This window comes from Lepidochelys kempii, chromosome 4, assembly GCF_965140265.1.
Source record: "Lepidochelys kempii isolate rLepKem1 chromosome 4, rLepKem1.hap2, whole genome shotgun sequence".
NCBI lineage: Eukaryota > Metazoa > Chordata > Testudines > Cheloniidae > Lepidochelys > Lepidochelys kempii.
In genome coordinates, this window is record NC_133259.1 from 96,091,673 (window position 1) to 96,115,177 (window position 23,505).

Genomic DNA, 23,505 nt, shown 5'->3' on the forward strand with positions numbered 1-23,505 from the left:
TGTCAACACTACGCAGGACCTTTTGTTAAGATGCCCTTTATTGACACTTTGTTTATAGTGTGACTTTACTATAATACCTGATGAAATCAGCTAGCAGGTTGTATAGTGCAAAATTAAGACGTTTTCTAGCAGCAAATCTGACTGACATGTCTTCACTAATGAATGTTGCATGATCTTTTTATGAATTTTTATGCAGTCTATCATAGGAAATTTATTTTAGACTTTTATATTAAAGTCACTCAGTAATTTTAAATGACCTTTTGAAAACCAGACTGACTAATAGGATTTGTCCTAGAGCTTAAAATAACTCACTGGTGGTGATATTTTAGAGAACCTCATCCGATAATCAGGTAATTTTATTTTTAAATTTCCTATTTTAGCAGGCTCCAAAAATCAACCAGAGTTGTACTATATAGGTTTGATCCCAAATTAAATTACCATGTGCTGCTGATGTTTAATGGAAGCTCTGCAGACTCCTGGGCTCCAGGGCCATGGAACCTACCCCAATTTTGAAGGGGGAGATAAAGTACAGATTGGCTGGGTTATAATCCAAGATGCAATGCTGCAAACACAAACCTACAATGAATGCTCCTCCTCTCTAATACAGAGTCCCCCTGCACTGACCAAGACCACCGCATCACATTCTCTTCCCTAGTACAGAATCTCTTCTCCAAATAGCTTCCCACCAGTACATATTTTCCTAAGAACTTCTAGCATCCATCTCCACAGTGCAAAAAGATAACTTTGTCCTTTTACTCCCCTGAAAGAACAAGAATATACCCACCCCTTGCAACACCATAGTCAACTGCTTGTCACCTAGCACCCCCACCGTAAGTGCTGATCCTGGGTGGATCAGTGTCTCCTGGAGTTGCTGGCACAGTCCTCTTCAGGTGAGGCCCATCTCTCTCAGTGCTGAGTTTTTATAGGAGCCCATTCACCTCTCTGCTCCTTTTTAAAATGCTCCAGTAGAATCTGCATGAGCTTCTTCCTGCCAGCTTGCTTTGGAATTCTTGGCCACAGAGCTGAGCAATGTGTGGGACTTTCCTTGTGGGCTGACCCTTTGTTGACTAGCTAAGCTGTGGAGTCAGTATCTATGGTCAATGGGCGCTTGCACGGCTCACCAGGATCTCCGTCTATCTTAGTTTCTGTAAGGCACCTGTCACCACACGATTTGATCACTGAAGTCTGTGGATGTTTCCTGCAGCATTGTGTCTTCTTTTGCTCAGTTTCCCAAACATGTTTTTTAGTTATTTGTTTTCAGGTGCGTTCCAATCGCTTCACTTACTTCTGGTGCCATTCACTGACCTTGATACACACTTACATGATGTCACTAACAAAACCTACTGTAGATCAAATCTCAAAACACAGGTACAGGGTTGAATGCATACATAAGTAAGATTCCTTAATAAAACATGAGCCAGATAGAATGTACATTTGCAGCTCAGCAGCATCTCTCAAACATCCACATTATGTTTCCATACTCTGTAATACCATAGCTGAAGGGCTAAGTTCAGCAGTGATGCAAATTGTTGTGTAACCCCACAAATTACTTAGTACCATTGTGGATGTGGGCCTAAATCCCAATTTTAGGAGCCACTTGTAACCAACAAAACTCCTCCTTGGTTGCCTGCTCCGAAATACACTCAGCACCTACATATTTGCAGTAAATAGCTCCCTAGGCAGCTGTGTTTCTGTCTCTGGGCATGCACACTGCTGCCTCACTCTAGGTGTCAGGATGCCAATCTCCCACCTAAGCCCCAGAGTAATCCACAACCCTGGGGAAGATAGGTGTTCCTCTGCATAACTCACCCATGGTATCTGATCTGGTAAGCAGCCTCTGAACATGCCTACCAGATCAGGTCCCATTCAAAATCTGCTCAGAGGAGGAGGCAGTTGGTGATGCCTACTTTATAGTTTTAGCCCAGGGGTGAGAACACTTGCCTGGGATGGGGGAGACCGAAGTTCAACACCCCTCTCTGCCTGAGGGGAAGAAAGGATTTGAAAAAGGAGTCTCCCACGTGTCTTAGGAAAGTGCCCTACTGTGGGAATATTCTGATGTGGGGATCCCTTAAGTTCTCCTGCTGAAGCTGTTGCATTTTGGGTAACTAATTAAAGTGTGGTTGGAGTGGGGGACTGGACCCATCATCTCTCACCTGCCAGGTGGGTACTCTAACCACCAGGCTAGAGAATCTCTCTCTCTGTGTGTGTATATTGGCCCAATGACTCTTTAAGCCCGTGAGGTGCAGGAAACTCCCCTGTTCAAATCCCCTCATGGGGAGGGTGGAATTGAACCTAGGTCTCCCACATCCCATGTGAGTGTTCTAACCACTTGGCCAAAAGTTATAAGGTGGGCTCCTTCTCCAGTCAGTTTGTTTGGAATGAAACACATGCCTAGTTCATTCTCACAAAAAACAATTTAGGCACCTAAGCCACCTGAATGCAGGAGAGGATTCCTGGTTGTGGATTACAAGCAGAGATAGGTGCCTACATCAGGGCTGCAGGAAAGCACTTATCTCCACGAGAGGAGTAGGGTTTAGGACACACCTCCTTGTGTTGGCATCTCCCACTGGCTAACTTATGTGGCTTCCTGCTTAGCATGCTGGCTTTTATGGATTGCATTCCTAGGTGCCCATCTTTCCCCATTCATTGGATACGGAGCCTTGGTGCCTAACTCAGGCTTTGTGGATTGCAGTGTTGTTCCTGTGATTTTCTAGGTGCCTAGTAATTACTGTAATTACATCACCTATATGCGTCTACACTTTGCTCCTTGTGTCGACAGTGTGCATCCTCACCAGGAGCGCTCCTATCAACTCTAGTGTCAGCGTGGAGCATTGTGGGAAGGCTCCTGAAAGCCAGTAACAGTCAACGTAAGCAATGCAGCGTCTACACTGACACTGTGTCAAACTAACTACATTATTCTTGACTCTACACCACTTGTAGAGGTGGAGTTATTAAATCAGCTGAGTGGGACAGTTATGTTGGCAGGAGCGAAATTTAAGTGTAGACATTTCCATAGTGAGGTGGACATAGGCTGCCTTGCATCGACCTAACTCTGAAGTGTAGACCAGACTTAAGTCCCATTGTGAATCTGGGCCTGAGATACTACAGTGATGGGTGCCATAGAAGAACATGGAAGGTTGCATGAATAGAAAATTTTTAGGGGCAGAGGGTGCAAGTGACAAAGCCTAAGTTGCAGGAAAATGTCTGAAGCATTGAGTTTTTCAGGTTTAAATCTATTTGCCAAACTAATCATTTTTACCTCAATTTTTTTAAAGAAGCTGCTGAAAAGCATTAGAATGGATGATTAAAATCTAGGCCTGTTTATTCCAACACAGAAAAAAGACTTGACTCAGACTCACAGGCTGGTTGGTGGCAATACAGAAGGCAGAAAGCTGACATACTCCTTTGTGGGGATTCATCACTTGGACCAACTGAACATTTGAAGCCATTTTGTTGTGTTTCCCCAGTAGCAGCAAAATAGTGTCAGAAAAGATAATTATCAGTGTGTTGATTCACATACACACATACTCCAAGATATCTCAGAAGTTTTCCTGTCTTCTAGGCACAATCACTTTCTTTCCCCTCCACTCCATCACATCACTGAGGACCCACTTTACGCAGTTTTATATCCATCCTACCCTTGAGTCAGCCAGCTCTGCTTGCACATGTCGCTGGAGGTTTCATCACATGACAATCTTTAAATAAAGATTCATCTTCAGTTCCTGGAGACTCCTGAAGAATCCTGAAGGGTTGGCAGCCCTACATCCTTTCGTCCAAAGAGGATCACACGAGAATCCTTTGAGAGCTCTACAACAATGCTTCTTACTCTTTAATTGTTGTCTGGAGTGTTGTTGTAGCCATGTTGGTCCCAGGATATTTCTTAGGCTTTGTCTACACTGACACTTTCGTCATCAAAACTTTTGTTGCTCAGTGGTGTGAAAAAAAAACACACACCCCTGAACGACAAAAATTTTAATGACTAAAAGCACTGGTGTGGACAGCACTTGGTCAGCAGGAGATGTTCTCCTGGTGATGAAGTTACCACCCCTAATTGGGGGTGGTTTTATCTGGTTGCTGGAAGAGAGCTCTCCTGACAACAAAGAGTGGCTACAGTATGCACCTTACAACAGCGCCATTGTAAGGTGTGCAGTGTAGACATGGCCTTAATCTTTAGACATTTAGAATCCATGGTAATGACTGAGGTACAAATGTCTATGCAGATTAGACAGATAATCAACCAGAGGGGTTGCTGATGAGCAAAGGAAATCTGTCTTGTATCCCAAGGGCCAAGTGAACTGTTTCTCCTGAACCCCCAGTTCCTGCTCACCTGGGCAGTGAGAGGCCAGGAGAGGGGATTTAAACTGAGATTCCTGCAAACCCCTGAGGAGCTCAACCAGCAGCCCTTAAAGGTAGCCCAAACTGGGTTTGGTTTTTGGAACATAAATTGTTAAACATTTAATGGGAGAGAGGATGAGGGGGGAGGCATAAAAAGAAAAATAGTGTCACACTGTATATCATAAATACCGTGTATGTGCAGATATTAAACAAATGATTTTCAAAGATGGTCTTGAGGTTAAGGCACTGCAGTAAGACTCTTGAGATCTGGCTTCAGCTCCTGACTCTGCCACAGACTTCTTGTGTGGCCTTGGGCAAGTTACACGATATTTCCGTGCTTCAGTTCCCCGTCTTCCACAATGGAATAAATACTTCCCTACCACACAGGAATGCTGTGAGGAGAAAGTCATCCATTAATATTTGCGAGGTGCTTATATACTATGATGATGGGAACAATATAAGTAGGTAGATAGATGGATGGATATTATTCCTTAAATATATTCCAATTTTTAATCCGGGCGTGTGCATGCTTTTTATTGTGGTTTTTAAAATTCCTGAGTATTTCAGACATTGTGCATGCTCTACATCAGTAACTATAGCAACCACCATTTTAATCCATTCCCAGATAATTAGTCACATAACACTTGTTAACTCCTACAGTCTCATTTTCACAACAGCTTAGATTAGGAATGGCCTTTTCTTCATATGATCCTGTGTCATTGTGAAGCTGGTGCAACCTCCTCTTTGGATATCCTAGATGAGGAATTGAGCTCTTATGTATCATAAGACCCTGTGCTTCAAAGTGTCAATATATATTTTCTGGTTTTCCCCGTATTAGTCATTCTTAATGGAAATAAGGAAATCATCTTTGACTCAATCAAGCCTACTAAATGTGTGCACTATTAGCTCTCACACTGCAGAGATACAGTTTGCACGGTAACAGATTTAAGTTTCAATCGCTAGTTTATTATATACTAACAAAATGCACACATGGTTCTGTACAGTTCAGAAAGACAGTTTAAAATTAATATTGTGCATGAGATTGGTTGCTATAAAGCCTTGCCCACTCACCTTTGAAAAAACAATCTAACGTATGAAAAGGCAGTAACAATAAAAATAAGAATGCCCTGAAAACATGCACTGTATGTTTTTTTGTCCAAGAGAAATTTTACCTGAACTTTGTGAAGATTTCTGTTGTGTTATGCAGCAGGCAAAGCTAAAATGTATGTTTAACTAAGTGAGTAAAATAGATTATGTGGGCCAAATTGAGGTCTCTAAACAGTTCTGGTCTCTGCACTCTGTGGCACTGCAGTAACAACTGGGAGCCCACAAGGAGTCATGTTCTAGTACAGCACTGGTGGCTAGCTATGGATGAGAAAGAACATGTGGAAATGGAAGAAGCAGAGTAGGGAAAGATCTTGGAGGGAAATAGCGGGAGAACATGGAGAAACAAAGGGAGAGAGAGACTGGTGAAAGAAGTGGAGTGGAACAGACAGGAAGAGAATCTGAAAAAATACTCAGGATAGAGAAAAGAGACATGAAAAACAAAAAAGGAACAGAGACAGAAAAAGTTAGAACATTAAGGCTTGGTATACACTTAAAGCTTGTACTGGCATTGCTATATCAATCAGGAGTGTAAAAAAACTGTACTCTGTCTTGACCGACATAGCTATGCCTACAAAACCCCAGTGCACAAGTAGCTATGCCATCAGAAGTGTGCTTCTGTCAGCATTTCAGATCAAAACATTGCGTTTTGATAACATTGAGAAGTTTTATTTTCATTTTTTAAAATTGTTTGTATAAAATAAATTTTGAAACAAAAAAAATATCAAAATGCTCCCCTCCTATATTGTCAAAATGGAATGCTCCAACCTTGTTAAAAAATTTTTTTTTTGTAATTTCTACATGAAATTTCATCAAAATTGACACACTCCCAAAGAATGCATCAATTTTGATGAAACAGCATTTTCCAACAGGAAAATATTCCATCCGAAAATTTTCAACCCACTCTAACTTGAACAACTATATGCACACGTTGGTATATTACATTCCCCATACCCATACATCAAGTGGGTTAGGTACCAACAGTCTAAAGTTTACATTCGGTGTCATGAGCCTTATTTTATTTGTAAGTACTGTTCTAAGAAGTTACTTCTCACAGTGTCTTGAGGTACTCTGACTAAACTGTATGTATTACTAGCAGTGGATAAGTGATTCCAGGAACAGCTATAGAAAGTATGGCCATATCACTGTGACACTGAATTTGTACACATATCCTGAGGCTTTATTGCAAACTTAAGGAAAATTCCCTGTCCAAAGAGTGAAATAACTGATTTTTAGAATTCTTGAGGGGAAAAAAAAATCGAATTTCTTAATGAGATCTCATGAAAAGAAAGGAACTACCTACAAATTTCCCTCTCTCTAACCCTCTAACATGCACCCACTGCTCTACCTTCCACTTCTTTTTCTTGTGAAGAGTGCTGATGTTTAGATAAGGAATATTTCTGCTTCAAACAAGGACAACAAAAGATATGAAAGGTCACACAGGCAGGTTTTGAAACTTGTTTTTAAAAGTGACATCAGTTATAGAGCACATAATGGTCTCTGGCTCTGGTGACTAGAGTTGCTCAAAGATTATTTATCTGCTACTACTATTGAAAGCTACTGAAGATTCCCCTTTTCAGATGAAACTGTTATTGGTCATGAGTTACATCCTTTCCATTGCATCAGACCTGTTCAGAGACAGAACCCTCCCTTTCATCCCCCAGGATACACAGGCCCCCAAGGAGTTGCTCTGTGGCACCTGTGACCTAGACTTCTACTTCACACCCTCTCTCAGCACATCTAAACCCCCTTAGTTCCACTGCCTCTTGGACAGTATGTACCCGTGGAGTGCAACATTTGCCCTACATGCAAGAGAATCTCCACTAGCTTTCAGTGGTAGCAACACTTACAGCCTCTTTTCAGAACCCCTGTCCTATAAAATGAGATTTTTACATGCTTCCTCCATTTTACAGAAGTACTCAGCTCTGAACACACAAGCATAAAGACCTGGCATACATATTGTCCCAGAAGAACTACATCAGACTGACTAAAATCTACTAACTAGACCAATCTGTCCATGCTTGGACTTCAACCAATTTTACGGAAAACAGATCTTGTCAAACAGTCATCACTGAATGGGGGTGTTTCTAGTGATGTTCTGCAGGGATCAGTACTACACCTAACGCTACTCGGCATTTTCATCAATGATCTGGAATACAAACTGGCAGACGACAAAGTTTGGCAGAAAGATAAATAATGATGAGGACAGAGCAGTCATACAGAGCGATCTGGATCACTTCATAAGCTGGTCCAATTCAAACAAAATGTGTTTTAATGGGGCCAGATACAAGGGGTACATCCAAGAGCAAAGGATGCAGGCCATACCTACATAATGGGGGACAATATCCTAGAATGTAGTGACTGAAAAGGATTTAAGGGTCATAGTGGACAAACAGCTCATATGAGCTCCCTGTGAAGTGCTGTGGCAAGAAAAGCTAATGTGATGGTTGGATGTATAAACAGGGGAGCTGTGAGGTGTTTTTACCTCTGTAGATGGCATTGGTGAGACAGATACTAGAATACTGCATGCAGTATTAGGGGTGTGGGAAAAAAACACCTGAGCATATAAGTTATACCAGCTTCTCCTGCTGACATAGCTACTGCCGCTCATGGGGGGTGATTTAATTATGTTGATGGGAAAGCTCTCTCCCGCCAGCATAGAGCAGCTACATGAGAGATCTTAGAGCAGCACAGCTGCATTGGTACAGCTGAGCTGCCGTAAGCTCTCATGTAGACATAGCCCAAGTAACACTACTTGAAGCAGCATTTACCCAGGTTACATGCCTATACTCACCTCAGAGTGGAGTTTTGCACAGACTTAGGGTGCAAGAACAAGAGCTGCATAGTTCATGGGAAGTTGGACCACCACCTTCCTCCATAACCCCATTTAGATTCTCTCATACGAAGGGAAGATTTGAAGGAAACTCATCTCAGGGAGTTTCCTGGGCCAGGTATCCACCGCATGCAGGAGAATATATTTTGCTATTTAATTTTTATGTTTTGTATTTAATATTCACCTCGTTCTTGAAAAATGAACTTGAACATAAACTGCAGAAAAAAGTCAGATTCCTGTCATGTTAACAGTAGATAATTAATGTCCTCTTTTCCCCTCTCTTTGTTTAGGTTTCATCACACTTTGAATGATTTTGACATAATGACAGCTGAGGATTCCACTGCTAGGATGAGTAACGACTCCTCCAACATGTCTACAACCAAAGTTCCTGAAGGTGTAGCTGGTGCACCTAATGAGGCTGCCCTGTTGGCACTCATGGAGCGTACTGGATATACCATGATTCAAGAGAACGGGCAGCGCAAGTACGGTGGGCCTCCACCTGGCTGGGAGGGGTTGCACCCTCCTCGTGGCTGTGAAGTCTTTGTTGGTAAAATTCCTCGCGATGTGTACGAAGACGAGCTAGTGCCTGTGTTTGAGTCTGTAGGACGTATCTATGAAATGCGCCTGATGATGGACTTTGATGGGAAAAACCGCGGCTACGCTTTTGTTATGTACACACACAAGCATGAAGCCAAACGTGCTGTCAGAGAACTGAACAACTACGAAATCCGTCCTGGTAGGCTTCTAGGTGTTTGCTGCAGTGTGGATAACTGTAGACTGTTCATTGGAGGTATACCCAAGATGAAGAAGAGAGAGGAAATACTAGAAGAGATCTCCAAGGTGACTGAGGGCGTGCTAGACGTCATTGTGTATGCAAGTGCAGCAGACAAGATGAAAAATAGAGGCTTCGCCTTTGTGGAGTATGAAAGCCATCGAGCGGCCGCCATGGCCAGGAGAAAGCTGATGCCTGGGAGAATCCAACTGTGGGGCCACCAAATTGCTGTTGATTGGGCAGAACCAGAGATAGATGTTGATGAAGATGTAATGGAGACTGTTAAAATCCTGTATGTGAGGAATTTAATGATTGAAACCACGGAGGATACAATTAAAAAGATCTTTGGCCAGTTTAACCCTGGCTGTGTAGAACGGGTTAAAAAAATACGCGATTATGCCTTTGTGCACTTTACAAGCAGGGAAGATGCAGTTCATGCCATGAACAACCTCAATGGCACTGAACTTGAAGGCTCATGCCTGGAAGTTACCTTGGCCAAACCAGTAGACAAAGAGCAGTACACTCGTTATCAGAAAGCAGCTAAAGGAGGAGCAGCAGCAGCAGCAACAACAGAAGTAACTCAGCAACCCAATTATGTTTACTCTTGTGATCCGTATACACTAGCATATTATGGATATCCATACAATGCTCTGATCGGTCCCAACCGAGATTACTTTGTGAAAGGTTAGTAAGCACAGTTGAACATAATCTAATTTGGGGGCATTATTGCCAGCTTTGCTTTCAAGGGGGTGAGGAGGCATGAATCTGTCTTAAAAGGTAACAGATGACACGTTTTATATTTTTCTTAACTTACCTTTGCAGCACAGTTCGTCATAATTATACTCAGTCTTACTTTATTAATGCTAGTATATTGAAGATATTTTTCTTTTGACAATGCCTTTCTAATATGCAGACAGGTGTAAGGTAGGGGTGCACTAGTGGACAGAACACAGGATTGGGAATCAGGAGATCTAACTTCTATTACTGTTGTATTACCCTGGGCAAGTAACAGAAGTTTTCTATAGTTTAAGTACCAGACTTCTTGAGTATAATTATCCAAAGTGTTGTACATCTGCACCTCCCTTTGGCTTCAGCTACAGCGCTGGGTGCTCTGAAAAAATCAGATCCTAGGTATCTCAAAATAGGCATCCAAAATTACAGGATGCCTTTGAAAACCTTAGCCATAAACTCTCTATGCCTCAGTTACTGCATCTGTAAAAAACTGATCATACTGTACCCTCCTTTACGAAAAGCTTTGAGATCTGTTGATGAACGGTACTATATAAGTTAGACATATTGCTCTTACTATTGGAATTTAATTGTTATTGAATTCTATATATTAAAAATTAACAAAAAAATTAATCATTCAGGCTTAAATTGCAACAATTATAACTGACATTTATAATTGCAAGTGGTTTTGTACTGCCATTACAGAGAATATAATTTACTGAAAATGTATTTCCCAGCCAAGTTCAGTTTAACAATAAGCATGATCTTATTCTTTTACCACCTATATAAATACAGAAATATTTGTAAACCCTAACTGGTCAAAAGTTCCAGCCTCAACTCAATCTCCTGATTGATATCTGCAACTATTTCTACAGGAATAGGAATCAGTTAATTGGATGTCTGAATCAGAGGCACCAGAACAGGGGGTGGGCAAGGGACCATGGCCCTCCCACTTTTGAAAGTGGATGGGCCTGGCCCTCCCACTTTTTGCCATGGACCCAGCCCCCTGCCTCCCCTCTCTTCCCCCCCACCCACCAAGGCCTCAGCACTGGCCAGGCCGGAAGCTGGAGCCCAGCCCGGGGAGCCTGGGCAGCTGTAGGGAGCTACAGACCATCCACTGGCCCAAGGTGGAGGGCCCCGAAAGCAGCCTCCAGCCCATGTCCCTGCCCCTCAGGTCCCCTGCCCAGGGCAAATGGAGGTTCTGCAGCTCCCCACAGCTGCCCGGGTGGCTCTTACCATGGCTTGCCTGTAGCTCATTGGCCCCCCCAGGCCCTGCCCCCAGGCCAGGCCAGAAGCCAGAGCCAAGTCAGGGTAAGAGCCATGTGTGCAGCTGTAGGGAGCTGTGGACCCTCCATCTGTCCTCAGAGGGAGGCCCAGGAGGTGGGGACATGGGCTGGGGGCTGCTCTAGGGCTCCCCACCCTGGGCAGGTGGAGAGGCCCAGGTTCCCCGGCCTGGGTCTGGTTTCTGGCTTGGCCAGGGGGCAGGGCTTTGGGGGGAAGAGGAGGGGCCTCATGCCCCCACCCCCTCTCCTTTTAGGAAAATTCCATCACCCCTGGTCTGAATACCCAAACAATCTGCCATAAAACTATCACTACATCACATGACCAAAAGCACCATAGTAACATTTGCAAAATTGTGGATATAAATTATTATTTCAACATTATTAATAAATTCCAGAGAACACCGAAGTCTGAACTATACCACTATAAGCTAGTCGTGCAACGAAAAGTACCATGAACACCAGAAAATGCATTGTCTGCTTGTGCATTCCTGATTCAAGCAAGATTCCCTTTGTTTTCAAGAACAGAGTCATTCAAATTCAGCTATTCTAACTTCAGATAGCTTATTACTATCCGAATGCCTGTATGTGGGGGTGTTAATATTTCCCCCATTGCTGTTACTGTGTTATTCATCCTTATTTTGTTATGTTGTTATTATAAGCAGGCAGCATAAGAGGCAGAGGGCGAGGTGCAGCTGGCAACAGAGCCCCTGGCCCCAGAGGCTCTTATCTGGGGGGATATTCTGCAGGCCGTGGCATATATAGCAGATACCACGAAGGGAAAGGAAAACAGCAAGAAAAAGGATATGAGCTTGTACCCAATTTGGAGTTGTCTGCTGTCAATCCAGTTGCCATTAAACCTGGTGCAGGTTAGTATAATTACTAGGTTGGGCAAACCTGTTGGGAGGTGGGTGGGGAGAATAAAGAGGCTTGAAATTCAGCCCGTTCTTTGAACTGAGCTTGAACTTTTTTAGATTCAGATTGGTTTGGGTAAATTAACACCCCACCCAACCAGCTTTGGTGATACTTAGGATATTTTTGTGGCTGGGACCAGTAGGTCTGTATTCTTCCTGCTGAGTTTGGCCAATCGTTCTATTAAAATCTGACAATCACTATCCTCTCTACAAATGTGAGGCAGCAAATGCATTCTCCGGCACCACTCACTGAGGGTTACTAGCAATGATCACTTGTGTGGACTCCACAGGCCAAAGGAACAAGATAGTCCCACACCTAGGTGTCCTCTCTGGGTCTAACCGTATAGCAACACAGCTGCTGGTTTCAGAGCCTGCTGCTCTGTTTGCTAGAGAATGAAGACTAGGGGTCACATTGCTCCCTGTTTATCTCCTTTGATGTTAAGTGACTACATCGGGGTGACTTGGCCCCAGGAATATAGACATCTAGAAGACAAAGGGGTTGGGAAGCAGGCAGATCTCCCTATGTGAGGATTTCCTTGGTGTGGGAGAGTCCCCAGCTGGCACGGAGCTGGCAGCTCTGGTTTCTGTGCCACTCTCCTGGAGCCTCCAGTTTAGGATTATGGTAGAGCAGGAACGGGATGGCCAGATCACACAGTGCTCCAGCAATTCCTGGCTAGCAGATAGCCCCTTAGGTGCTATTACTAGCCGACAAACTTTAGGACAGCCTCTAGGCTGTTCTAAGTTACACTGGGGCTAGTGGAGAACCAGCCTCAGGATCAGGGAACAGCAACTAGTTCCTTTCCACCACCCCCTTCGCAACATCCTGTGGAAGCTGGGTGCAGCTGAGAATCTAGCCCTTGGTGTTTATAGGAGAAAATGGTAGTGGCTAGAATGAAGTTGTGGAAGTCCGCAAGACCCTGGTTGAATAGATTTCTGTTTGGGCTAACTATTATGAGGTAGAATCTGCATTCAAGTGACCAGGGTGAGCCACTGAAAAAAGTAATCATGCACTTTCCCTACAGTGTAATCCGAACTGTAACAGACATACTACTAATAAAACACCACTGATGTTACAGTAAAAATGTACTTGATTGTAGTTGTAACATTATGAAATTCTCTAATAATCAATTACAAATAAGTGGAAATCACTTTTAAGATATGTACTTACCTTAAATAAAATAAAAAAAGATGAACACTCCTAAAGGAAGATGCCATCTTGACAGTTTGATGATGTAGTTTGAGAAAAGAGGCATTCAGCTTAGTATTTGCATGACAAAAGTAGATGATTTTCAAAGATGAGGTCTGTTTTCAAAGAAAGATTTGAGATAAATTAACCTATATCCTCAGACTCTCTGGGCAAAATGTCAGTTCTCAGAGGGAGCGTCCCCACCCTTCATAATTGTGAATACATCTTAGGAGTTTCAGGTATTTCTAAAGATTACTTGAAAAATGATTTTTGATATACACACTATCTTCTTACCTAGTAAATATTTATTGACGGTATCTGTCTAATTTATTAGAACTCCAAAGATAGGCCAAAAGCAGACTCCTGAGTTCACATATTTCCAGATTTTAGGAAGGTTTGGATTCAAATCCCTAGATCCAAACCTGCCTCTGTGGTACTGGTTCCAGATCCAGTTCTAAATGGAAAGGGCTAATTTCTGATCCCTGTTAATGTGTGGTCAAAATCTTATAAAAAGAGGTATTCTTGTGAAGTTGGGTTGTTGTTTTTTTAAACCAAAATGGTGGAAAACAGAACAGCTGATCTCTCATGATTTCTGCCAGTTTGGAATAAACTCTTGCAAGATTTCAACACCATTGAAACCAAACCTTGATTTGGCTTCAGACCTGATCTGTTGCCTAAAGCTAATTCAGATCCCAATCCAAACATCACCTCCTCGAGCCATCTGTAATTATAAGTAGTCACTCAGTTATCTATAAATTTATTGTTGAAAGGTTAATTAATCAAAGCTGACTGTAAATTTTGAGGAACACACAGAATCACACATGTGATTGCTGGAGATTTTCAGCAGGACAAATTTGCTTCCTAAGCAATGCAGCCAAACTCCATTCAGAAATGGGTACAGACTCACAGGCCTTGCATGTATAACTCTCACTGTTCATAGCTCTTTCCCCTTGTTCTTCTATTTATTGCAAGTTACCTGCTTTTTGACATGAGAAAAAAGGTGTAAGATTTTTTTTTAGATTAAATAAATAAGCTGAGACCAGAGTCAAGTAGAAAGATGTGATGAAATTTGTGCAGCTAAGTTAAGCCAGAAAAATATACTATAGTAAGTAACTATAGTGCAGAGTTGGCTAAAGTGAAGCCTATAGGCCAACAGCTACCCACAAAGTTACACAATACAGATCACACTCTTCTTTTCATACAGCAATTCTGCCTATGGAAACTTCAGGTCCCAACAAGCAATACTCCCACCTTGATCTCAGAGGCAGTAACTAAGATCAAGATGGAGCACTGCATGCTCCAACTTATCTCCTTAGGCCACTAAATGAGGACAACTGTAATCTGAACAGATTTCTGTAAATTTGATGTAGCCTTCCAGTTTCCTGGCAAGTTTTCAGTGTGACCCTCACGCAGGGGGAGGGTCCTGCTTTAAGAGCCCATTGAGATAAAAGTGTTTGAAAACTATGCAGTACATACAAAATTGTAGTACTGAGTCTATGAGCACACCTTGAAATATTTATAGTAATTTACAAATGAATTGAGAAGCACCCCTAAGACCTTGTATGTTGTATATCACAGTGATGAGCATGGTGTAAATCAGTGGTTCTCAAAACTGGACCTCCGCTTGTTCAGGGAAAGCCCCTGGCGCGCCGGACCAGCTTGTTTACCTGCCACGTCCGCAGGTGCCGCTTCCCGCAGCCCCCATTGGCCTGGAGCGGCGAACCGCGGCCAGTGGGAGCTGTGATTGGCCGAACCTGTGGACACAGCAGTTAAACAAGCCGGTCCGGCCCGCCAGGGGCTTTCCCTGAACAAGCGGCGGACCGGCTTTGAGAACCACTGGTGTAAATTACCTTGCGAGAGAGGTTTCCTTTACCTTGGAAAGAAAGCACTGTGGACGCAACTCCAATATGTTTTTGTGCATTTGGTCTGTTCTAGTGGCAATCCCTGCTATTGGGGCCCAGTACTCCATGTTTCAGGCAGCTCCAGCAGCCAAGATGATGGAAGATGGCAAAATCCACACAGTGGAACATATGATCAATCCCATTGCTGTCCAGCAGGATCCAGCCAGCGCGGCGGCGGCAGCAGCAGCAGCAGCAGCGGCAGCAGGAGCTGTTATACCTGCAGTTTCAACCCCTCCACCTTTCCAGGTAAATTCAGCACGTAGTCCTTGCTAAGCTTACCTTGGTACGTTGAAACCCTGGCCTCTTGCCATGCCACAGTTTAAAGGGAGATTATTGAGTTATTAGACTAAAAAAAACAGCCCTACCTTGACAGTCGTCTCACACGGCACTGAATCGCTTAGCCCCACACAGGTAAAGTAGGAGTCACATGAACTATCGCCCAGATCAGCTAAATCTCAAAAGGGGTGTTCTGTGCTACTGCCTTAGCATGCCTCTGCCAGAACGGGGTGCCCTGATGCTATGCTAGGGTCTCCTTGGGCTTGGGAGGGGGAAGAGTTGAGACACTTGAAACACTGGCTCCCCCTTCAGTTTGGGGTCTTTTTCCATTTCATTTGAATTTATTTTTTCATTCCATCTAGCGCAGGGCAGGGAAGCATATTGGCCACGGAGAAAAAGGAAAGTGGTTAAAGCACTACTACTTTGGTAGTCATGCCTTGGCTTTACTACAGAGTTGCTGTGCAACATTAACTAGTCTGTACTTCACTTACCCAGTCTGTCAAACGGTGGTAATTACCCTTCCCTATCTCCCCAGAGTATTGCGAGAATAAATTCAGTAACGTTTCTAAAGCACTTTGGGATCTTCTAACGGAAGGTGCTATAGCAGCGCAATGTGTAATTGCAACAATTAAGAAGATCTTTGCAAATAGTAAAAAGCTCTTAAGTCTGACATAGGATGAGAGAATTCATGTTCAACAGAATAAAATACAGTTACGGCACTTTTAGCACTTATTCTGGGGAGTCTTTAGGTCAGCAAGTGGAAACTGGACTTACATAACATTTAAAAAAAAAACCCTGTTTTGCCACTTTTGTGCATGTGGGACTAGACACAACCCCAAATCCCTTCTCAGCTTGAGGTGTTTTGTTTTGTTTTTTACTGCTCTAGCCACACCAACCTTCACATGCCATTATCATAGTCACTACTAAGAAGAAATATATAGCTCACCCTTTGAAGCCTGCTAGCATCATTCCTATAACCGACTGGCTATTCTCTATTGACAGTGCTGAAATGCTTCCCTAAAAGGCTGTTGGTGTTGCCTCTGCAGCAGTGCCAGTCCAGTCAGGGAGCAAGAAACCAGGATGGGAATCCATCCTGAAACCCTCTCCTGGGAAGGCCACCATCAAGCTATGGCACTGGCTGGATCTGTAAGGGTTTATTTTGATATGACATAGGGACTTTTTTTTGTAGTTCCATTTCCATTTATTATGTTAATAGTGGGGGAAAAAAAAGACACAGACTACTACAGCTCCAGAGTGACTCTGTGTAATTACATTGTGACAGACTCTTTGGGCACAGTAACATTTGCAAAACAAATTCCTTCCTTTTTATTATTACTTATTTGTCCTGCAGCCCCAGTCCCAGGCCAGGACACCACTGGGCCAGGCGCTGTACAAATACAAAACAAAAAGACTGTCCCTGCCCCCACAGATCTTACAATCTAAGTAAACTTCTTGCCATAACACTGATTTGCAAAGCTCTTTGGAAACAAGTCGTGAGACTTCAGAAGGTGAACGGGGCAAGGGGAGGCATTACTAATACTTTGCACTTCAGTAGCACCTTCTATACAAGAATCTCAGATGTTTCATAAGCATGAATGAATTTAGCCCCACAACAAGCAATGAGTTAGGAAAAGTATTATTACACCCATCTTACAGAATTGAGGCCCAGTGACTTGTCCTGTGTCACAATGAGGAACAGAGCCCAGGAACTTGATTTGCCCCATGGGTGCTGAGAGAACTGACACCTCCTGCACCAGCTAGGGCAGTGGTACCAGAGTGGGGAATGGACCCTTAGGTGAAGGCAGGCAGTGGAGGAAAGCAGCTTCAAGTTACCTTTGGAACTCCACAGAAGCCCTACTGGCGAAAACCACCTGAGAGATATCTGTTCATGTAGGATGCACTAGGTACTTTACAGACATTCGAGAAGGGACAGTCCCTGCCCTGAAGTGCTCAAGAAAAGACAGAAATGTAGACAGAGTTTAGGGAGTTCTGTCTTTTTGTAAACAAGTCAGCTAGATTCACTATGGGCCATGTGGCAGAAATGCATCTTTAAGAGGGAAGTATATATGGATGGGGAGGTTGAACTATGCATAAGGGCCATGTGGAAGAAGGCACGAAAGTGACTGTTGGGGCAGCTGAAAATGAGCAGACAAGGCTGGGAACACTGGTGGAGCGGAGGAGGTGAGGGGCAACACAAAGTTTGACAAGAGAGGATAAATGGGAAGGGGCAGTAATACAGGCAGAGACAAGAAGTTAAAGTGTAACGTAATAGTAGCTGAGGAGCCAGACAGAGTCAAAGACAAAAGTGACATCACCCTTGTGCTCTAGCTCCCTCCCTCCACAATTGGCCCAGCCTACTTTCTGGCCTGTGCTTGTTGGTTCCAGGTCCCCTGGAAGAGCAGGCGATGCACATGGCTTCACTGGCCTGCCTTCCCCGCATCACCCATGACATGCAGTCTCTACCCTTACAGGCCCATTCTTGCCAGCAGAATCAAATCTACAATCTCCTAACTCTCAGTCCTAAGACTTCACCACAAGACCATCCTTCCTCAACTTTAAAAAACTGAAGTGAATCCTTTAATGTGTGGAATAATTATACTCGGCCTAGTAGATTAGATTGCTAGTGACTGAATAAAGTCTGTGAGTTGGAAGGTTAAATGCCAATTTTTTGTCCCTAGGGTCGCCCCATAACTCCAGTGTACACCATGGCTCCAAATATTCAGAGAATTCCTGCTGCAGGGATTTATGGTGCAAGTTATGTTCCGTTTGCAGCTCCTGCTGCAACAACAGCAACTATAGCCACACTACAGAAGAACGCCGCCGCAGCAGCTGCAGCTGCAGCAGCGTATGGAGGATATGCCGGCTATATACCTCAGGCATTTCCTACTGCAACAATCCAGGTTCCAATACATGATGTCTACCAGACATACTGAGACTATCAGACAGTGGGGGGGTCTGGGGGGGAGGGGAGAGGGACAAACACTGAAGGAACACTTTACTATTTATGAAGAAAGAACCTACAGCAAAAGAATATGTTTGGACTCAGTAAACTGAAAAAAAAAAACTGAAAGTGAAGAATGTTATCAAATATTGTGTTTGAAATATTTTATATATGTGACATTTTCACTAATTTTTTAGGATATTTTTAAAATTTAATATACCTGTATTCATACATTTCTAAGTGACCTATATGCATTAAGCCCATTGCCCATACAAATTTATACACAGTAGTGGGATTGCAAAGGGGGTTTTTTGGGTGGGTTTTTTTTAAGCAATTATATTTTCAATATATTTGTGGTATGAAGGTTATTTTTTAGTAACTTCTGCACTCCAGAGAATTCTATTTTGTAGTGCCTTTAATAATATATCAACTATATATATATATTAAAAAAGCACATCTGAGCAGCTAGGAAATGTATAAACAATATATTTTGAAGAATATTTTCAATATTTAAAGAATACATACATTAGATTTTTGTTTGTTTTTGTTTAAAACAACAAGTATCTTATTTAAAAAGTTATACTGGAAAGTGCAATTTGAAAATGAGCGAGACCTCTGCATTTTGTGCTGGCATTAGCACAGTTTGTTTATCACTATCAAAACTCACAAGCAACAAACATCTATTTAAAAAAACAAACTCATAAAACAAACCTCTTTAAAGCATGATTAAGTGAATTGTTTTAGCTAAAGAAGAGGCTGCTGTGTTTTCCATAACATCTGGCTTTTATATTTATTGAAGTCACTTCTAGGTCCGTCCCTGAGCACATGCTCAGGGTATCTAATATTTCATGAGAGGTATCTTGACTTAGATCTTCTTCCAGTATAAAACCTAGTTTCTTTTTAAATGCTCTTTATTTTATTCTTTTGACGTGTAAGTTGTAGTGACAGCGAATGTATGATATTTTAGACAGGGCCAAATGTGCTTTTGTCAGCAGGAAGTACTGCATTATTTACCTGTAGCTTCATCATGTTTCATGCAAAATTTCTAAGGTACTAGGGGTGTTAGTGATATTGTACTTAATAAAATGGGGCTAGCCTCCTTCCCATTCTCCCTTTCAGACCTAATTCCCATTAGCATTAATTGGAGTTATGCATTCACATCAGGGAAGACAGAGACTAAAGCCCTATGAATTTAAGAAATAGAGTTTGTAAATATCTTCTAATATACATTTTTAAAGTCATTTTATGTTGCTAATTTACATGGTATGTGGTTTGCCACAAAACAAAACAAAAAAACATTTTATTTCAATGTTATTAAAAAGTTTGTTTTATTAAGAAGTAAATATATTATTGCAGTGTTTTGTGGCCTGTTTAAAGGCTTTTATTTAGTAATGCAGTGAATGTAAAATACAGTAAAATGTCAAAAGAATAGCTCACTCACTTTATGAAGTGCATCAGCTTTGCCAAGACAACTCTAATGAAGTGTGGTGTGCAATAGGGTAGTGAATAAACAATTTTGCTTTCTTTTTTAATTTAAGAACCAACTATAGGTCCATACAATAAAGGCATGTTTTGCCCACGGACAGCAATTTCAGATCATATCTAACTAAATTAAGTGACCACCTAATATGTACTTTCTCAACTTAAGTTGGGCCACTGTTTTTCACTCAGCAACACTCTGTTATATTTAATGCTATTTAACTATTATCAGAAGTACGGTGAGGAAGTTAACTATTAAATCAGACTCCGCCCCTAATGCTCCTTCCCCGGAGAGTTTTATCACATGTTCCAACCTTTCCAAAAATGCACCTACACCTTAGGCCCAACCCAGCTGGAGTGTTATCCAAGGGCTTGATTGCATGGAATGGGCAGCCTTCAAAACCAATCTCTCACGGGAATCAGTGGGGAATAGAAACCCCAGCCCAGCGGAGGTGGGAAATGGTTCCCACGTCTCCAGCCTTTGGTTAAGTCATCTCATGCTGAGCAGTGGCCATAGATAAGACCCAGCATGAGTAATGCCACTTCATGCAGCTTCAACATCTGACTGGATTGCTGCATAGAAACCCATTAGGTCAGCAGAGGATGATACAATGAAATGTGGGTTGATACCCTGTTTCACCACATCCCAGCCCCTCCACCAAAACCTTGGCAAGCTCCAGCAGTGGAGAGATGGTGGGAGGGACAATGTTGAAGCCATCACTCCCCTGCCCAAATTTCTGTGCCCACCAAGAGGGATCCACCCAGATCCAAGTCTCCTCTGCTTGCAGAAGCAGAGGACATGATCCATTCCAAGGTCTTTAGTTTAAACAGCAACTAGAGTTCTTACTGTATTTTACATATGCCTGTATATTATGTGCAACAAAAATAAAGAGGGAGATGATATCCTAACATGGCAGACAGCAAGATACTTTAAAAACAAATGGCCTTGATGACTGGGGTTCTTCATGGGCTCCGGGGTCTGTGCTAGCAGTTCCAATGGCAAGACTGGGGCCAAAAATTGGTAGTACAGTCAGTTAGGTATCTCTGAGCCTCCCACCTGTGGTCTGTCTTTATACCTGTTTCTCCACCATTTCATGTACACTACTGAGGTAAGTTTATGACTTGAAATGTGAACACTGTTAGGTTAAGAACAAACTATACAAAGAAATATATATGTATATAAAAATATATACATATATTAGCGTGCCTCATTTTCAGAAGTGCTAGTATTTTGGGTGTTTTACTATATCTCTGTTCTTTGTATTGTTTAAAACTTCTGAGTTTATTTAGTTCTTGCTCCACTTATGGTACATTCCTAGGATGTAGTAAATAAAGCATTATTTAAAAACAGGTATTGTTACTTCATTTTAAAATGCTTGCCAGGTTTAGTCACAGAGAAAAAGCTGTTGCATGTGATCCATTCTCTCCAATTATTTGCAAAAGAAGTGGGGCAAATGTGTGAACTGAGTAGAATTTGTGGCGAAAGTAAACTGAAAGAGGAGGCTCTTGCCACACAGCCAGAGTTGGGGGAGCGCTCTCTATATTTTTAGCAGCACCAGACAAGGAGGAACGGAGCACACACAGTTTTTAGTAGAGAAAGGGGAGATGTGCTGCTCCACTGCTCTCCCTTACTTTAATCCCTGAGCAGAACATACCAACTATGGGCCCCAATCCAACTCCCAATGAAGGTAATGGGAGTCTTTCCACTGATTTCAGTGGGACTTGGATTAGGCCATATAATTTTTCATCTCTTGGTTAAATTCCTTCTCTGGACACAGATGGAGATGAGTTTGGTGTCTGACCTTAATTTCCATTTATCCACAACACAAAACTACCACACAGTTGGGTGCGCTGACTGGCAGTCTTTGCAATAGCAGCGGTGTTAGGGCAGCACTAAAAGTGAAACATATTGGCAGACTGGCATAGGGAAACTAACATATTGGCTGCATTTACTACGCCTGTCGCAGGTCAGGGCTATCGGTCCTTCCTTTGTTTTTCTCATTTGCACTAAATTTGTGCACAGATATTTAAAGAAAAAGAGATACTGATCTTTCATATATTTGTCCCTTCTCTGCATGTGGTTTGAGCATTGACCTGCTAAACCCAGGGTTGTGAGTTCAATCCTTGAGGGGGCCATTTAGGGATCTGGGGCAAAAATTGGGGACTGGTCCTGCTTTGAGCAGGGGGTTGGACTAGATGACCTCCTGAGGTCCCTTCCAATCCTGATAGCCTATGATTCTATGTCTTCTCAATATATATAGTTTCCTTTTTAAAAGTTAATTTTCATGGCTGTAAAAGGCTGTCTGGCAGCCCTGCAGGCCAAAGCCTTCCTCAAAGCAGGCAGCAGCGCTACCATGTTCTCCTCATGGTCTCAGAACCCCCAAATACTTTTAAGTGTCAGGTGATAGTTAAGACTCTGTGCCAATTCAGTCTTTGCCTTACTCCCATGACTGCCTTTGTAAGCTAGACACCTGTGTAGGAACTGGGCTGAAGCCAACAACTCATTTCACATAAACTATCAAACCACCATGACAACAACTTTTTGTCAGTACCGACCTGAATCAGATCTACAAATGAATCACTCCATGGCCTCTTTCTGAGGCCCCCGAAACATGCTATAAAAATTCCATGGCCCACCTGTGCCACAATTGTTTTTCTGCATATCCAGAAGATTAAAAGCCAGGGCCAGCATTAGGGTGTACCAAGCAGGGCAATTGCCTAAGGCCCCACCCTCCAGGGGGCCCTGCAAAGCTAAGTTGCTCGGGCTTTGGCTTTCAGCCAGCGAGTCTAACATCAGCTCTGCTCTCTGATTTATTCTGGCAGACCCCCTGAAACCTGCTCGCAGCCTTCCAGGGGGCCCCAGACCCCTGGTTGAGAACCGCTGATCCATCCCTCTGAGTCTTATACTTGCAAAAGGTCCTGTGAGGCTTTTCTGTCACCGTGAAGCATGCACTACTGAAACCCAGGGTAGTCTTGCTATCCTATAGTGTTTCAGTTCTGCATATGTCAGTCTTCAAGCAGGGTCCCCCCCTGAACGGAATGCGCTAATTTTGCCTATATCTGTTTGGGTTTCTGCGTAGACTTTTAGAGAGTCTCCGTCTTCTTCTCTCTCGGTGTGTGTGCATGTGCGTGCACATTCATCTGTGGCCAAATTTACTGAAGATGCCAAAATTGGAGGAAAAGCAAACACAGGGGGAACAGAATCAAACTGCAGAGTGACCAGACCTGGAGTGATTAGAGCAATGAGAGTTGCAGGCACCCAGGGAAGAATCAGTACTAATAAATGAGAAGTCCTACATCCAAGGAGAAGGATATCAACTGCATAAACACGTCACATGCAGTTACACCCATCATGTGAAAGCAAATGTTTTTATAACTCACCTGACCCTTAGCATGATGGAATAATGGCTGGGAACCTTTGCTCACATACCCTGGTTATCAGTGCAACGTAAGAACCAAAAATAGTCTTGAATACAAACTGTTAGAGGAACCCTCCAGTAGGGTTCTTTAGCCATATCTGTGGTAGGAATTGTTTCCTAAAAATTCCCACCGCTGTTAACACCAGCACAGCTGCACCTGTACACGGGCACTAACCATTGCACACCAGCATTAGCAACCCTGGCAGGTCAAGTCTGGATGGTCCACCTGCTCCAGCAGTCATTTTCTGTAGCAGGTCAATTAAACCTGCTCACAGCATGACTAATCAATATGATGCTGAAAACAGGTTTCAGAGCCAGAGAGCCATCCACATTGTA

General features: G+C 42.8%; 1 protein-coding gene across 7 annotated transcripts in view; it reads left to right on the forward strand.

Moving 5' to 3' along the window:
- Positions 1-21,083, forward strand: part of RBM47 (RNA binding motif protein 47) — a 115,429-nt gene extending 94,346 nt beyond the window's left edge. For 5 of the 7 annotated variants that reach the window (XM_073342207.1, XM_073342211.1, XM_073342209.1 and 2 more), the window contains exons 2-5: positions 8,563-9,728; positions 11,716-11,922; positions 15,089-15,300; positions 18,009-21,083. In XM_073342207.1, the coding sequence (XP_073198308.1) occupies positions 8,563-9,728; positions 11,716-11,922; positions 15,089-15,300; positions 18,009-18,263 (1,840 nt within the window). In that variant the 3' untranslated portion in view covers positions 18,264-21,083. The remainder of the gene's footprint in view (positions 1-8,562; positions 9,729-11,715; positions 11,923-15,088; positions 15,301-18,008) is intronic. The other 2 variants (XM_073342208.1, XM_073342213.1) reach the window with 2 other exon arrangements.
- The last annotated feature ends 2,422 nt before the right edge of the window (positions 21,084-23,505 follow it).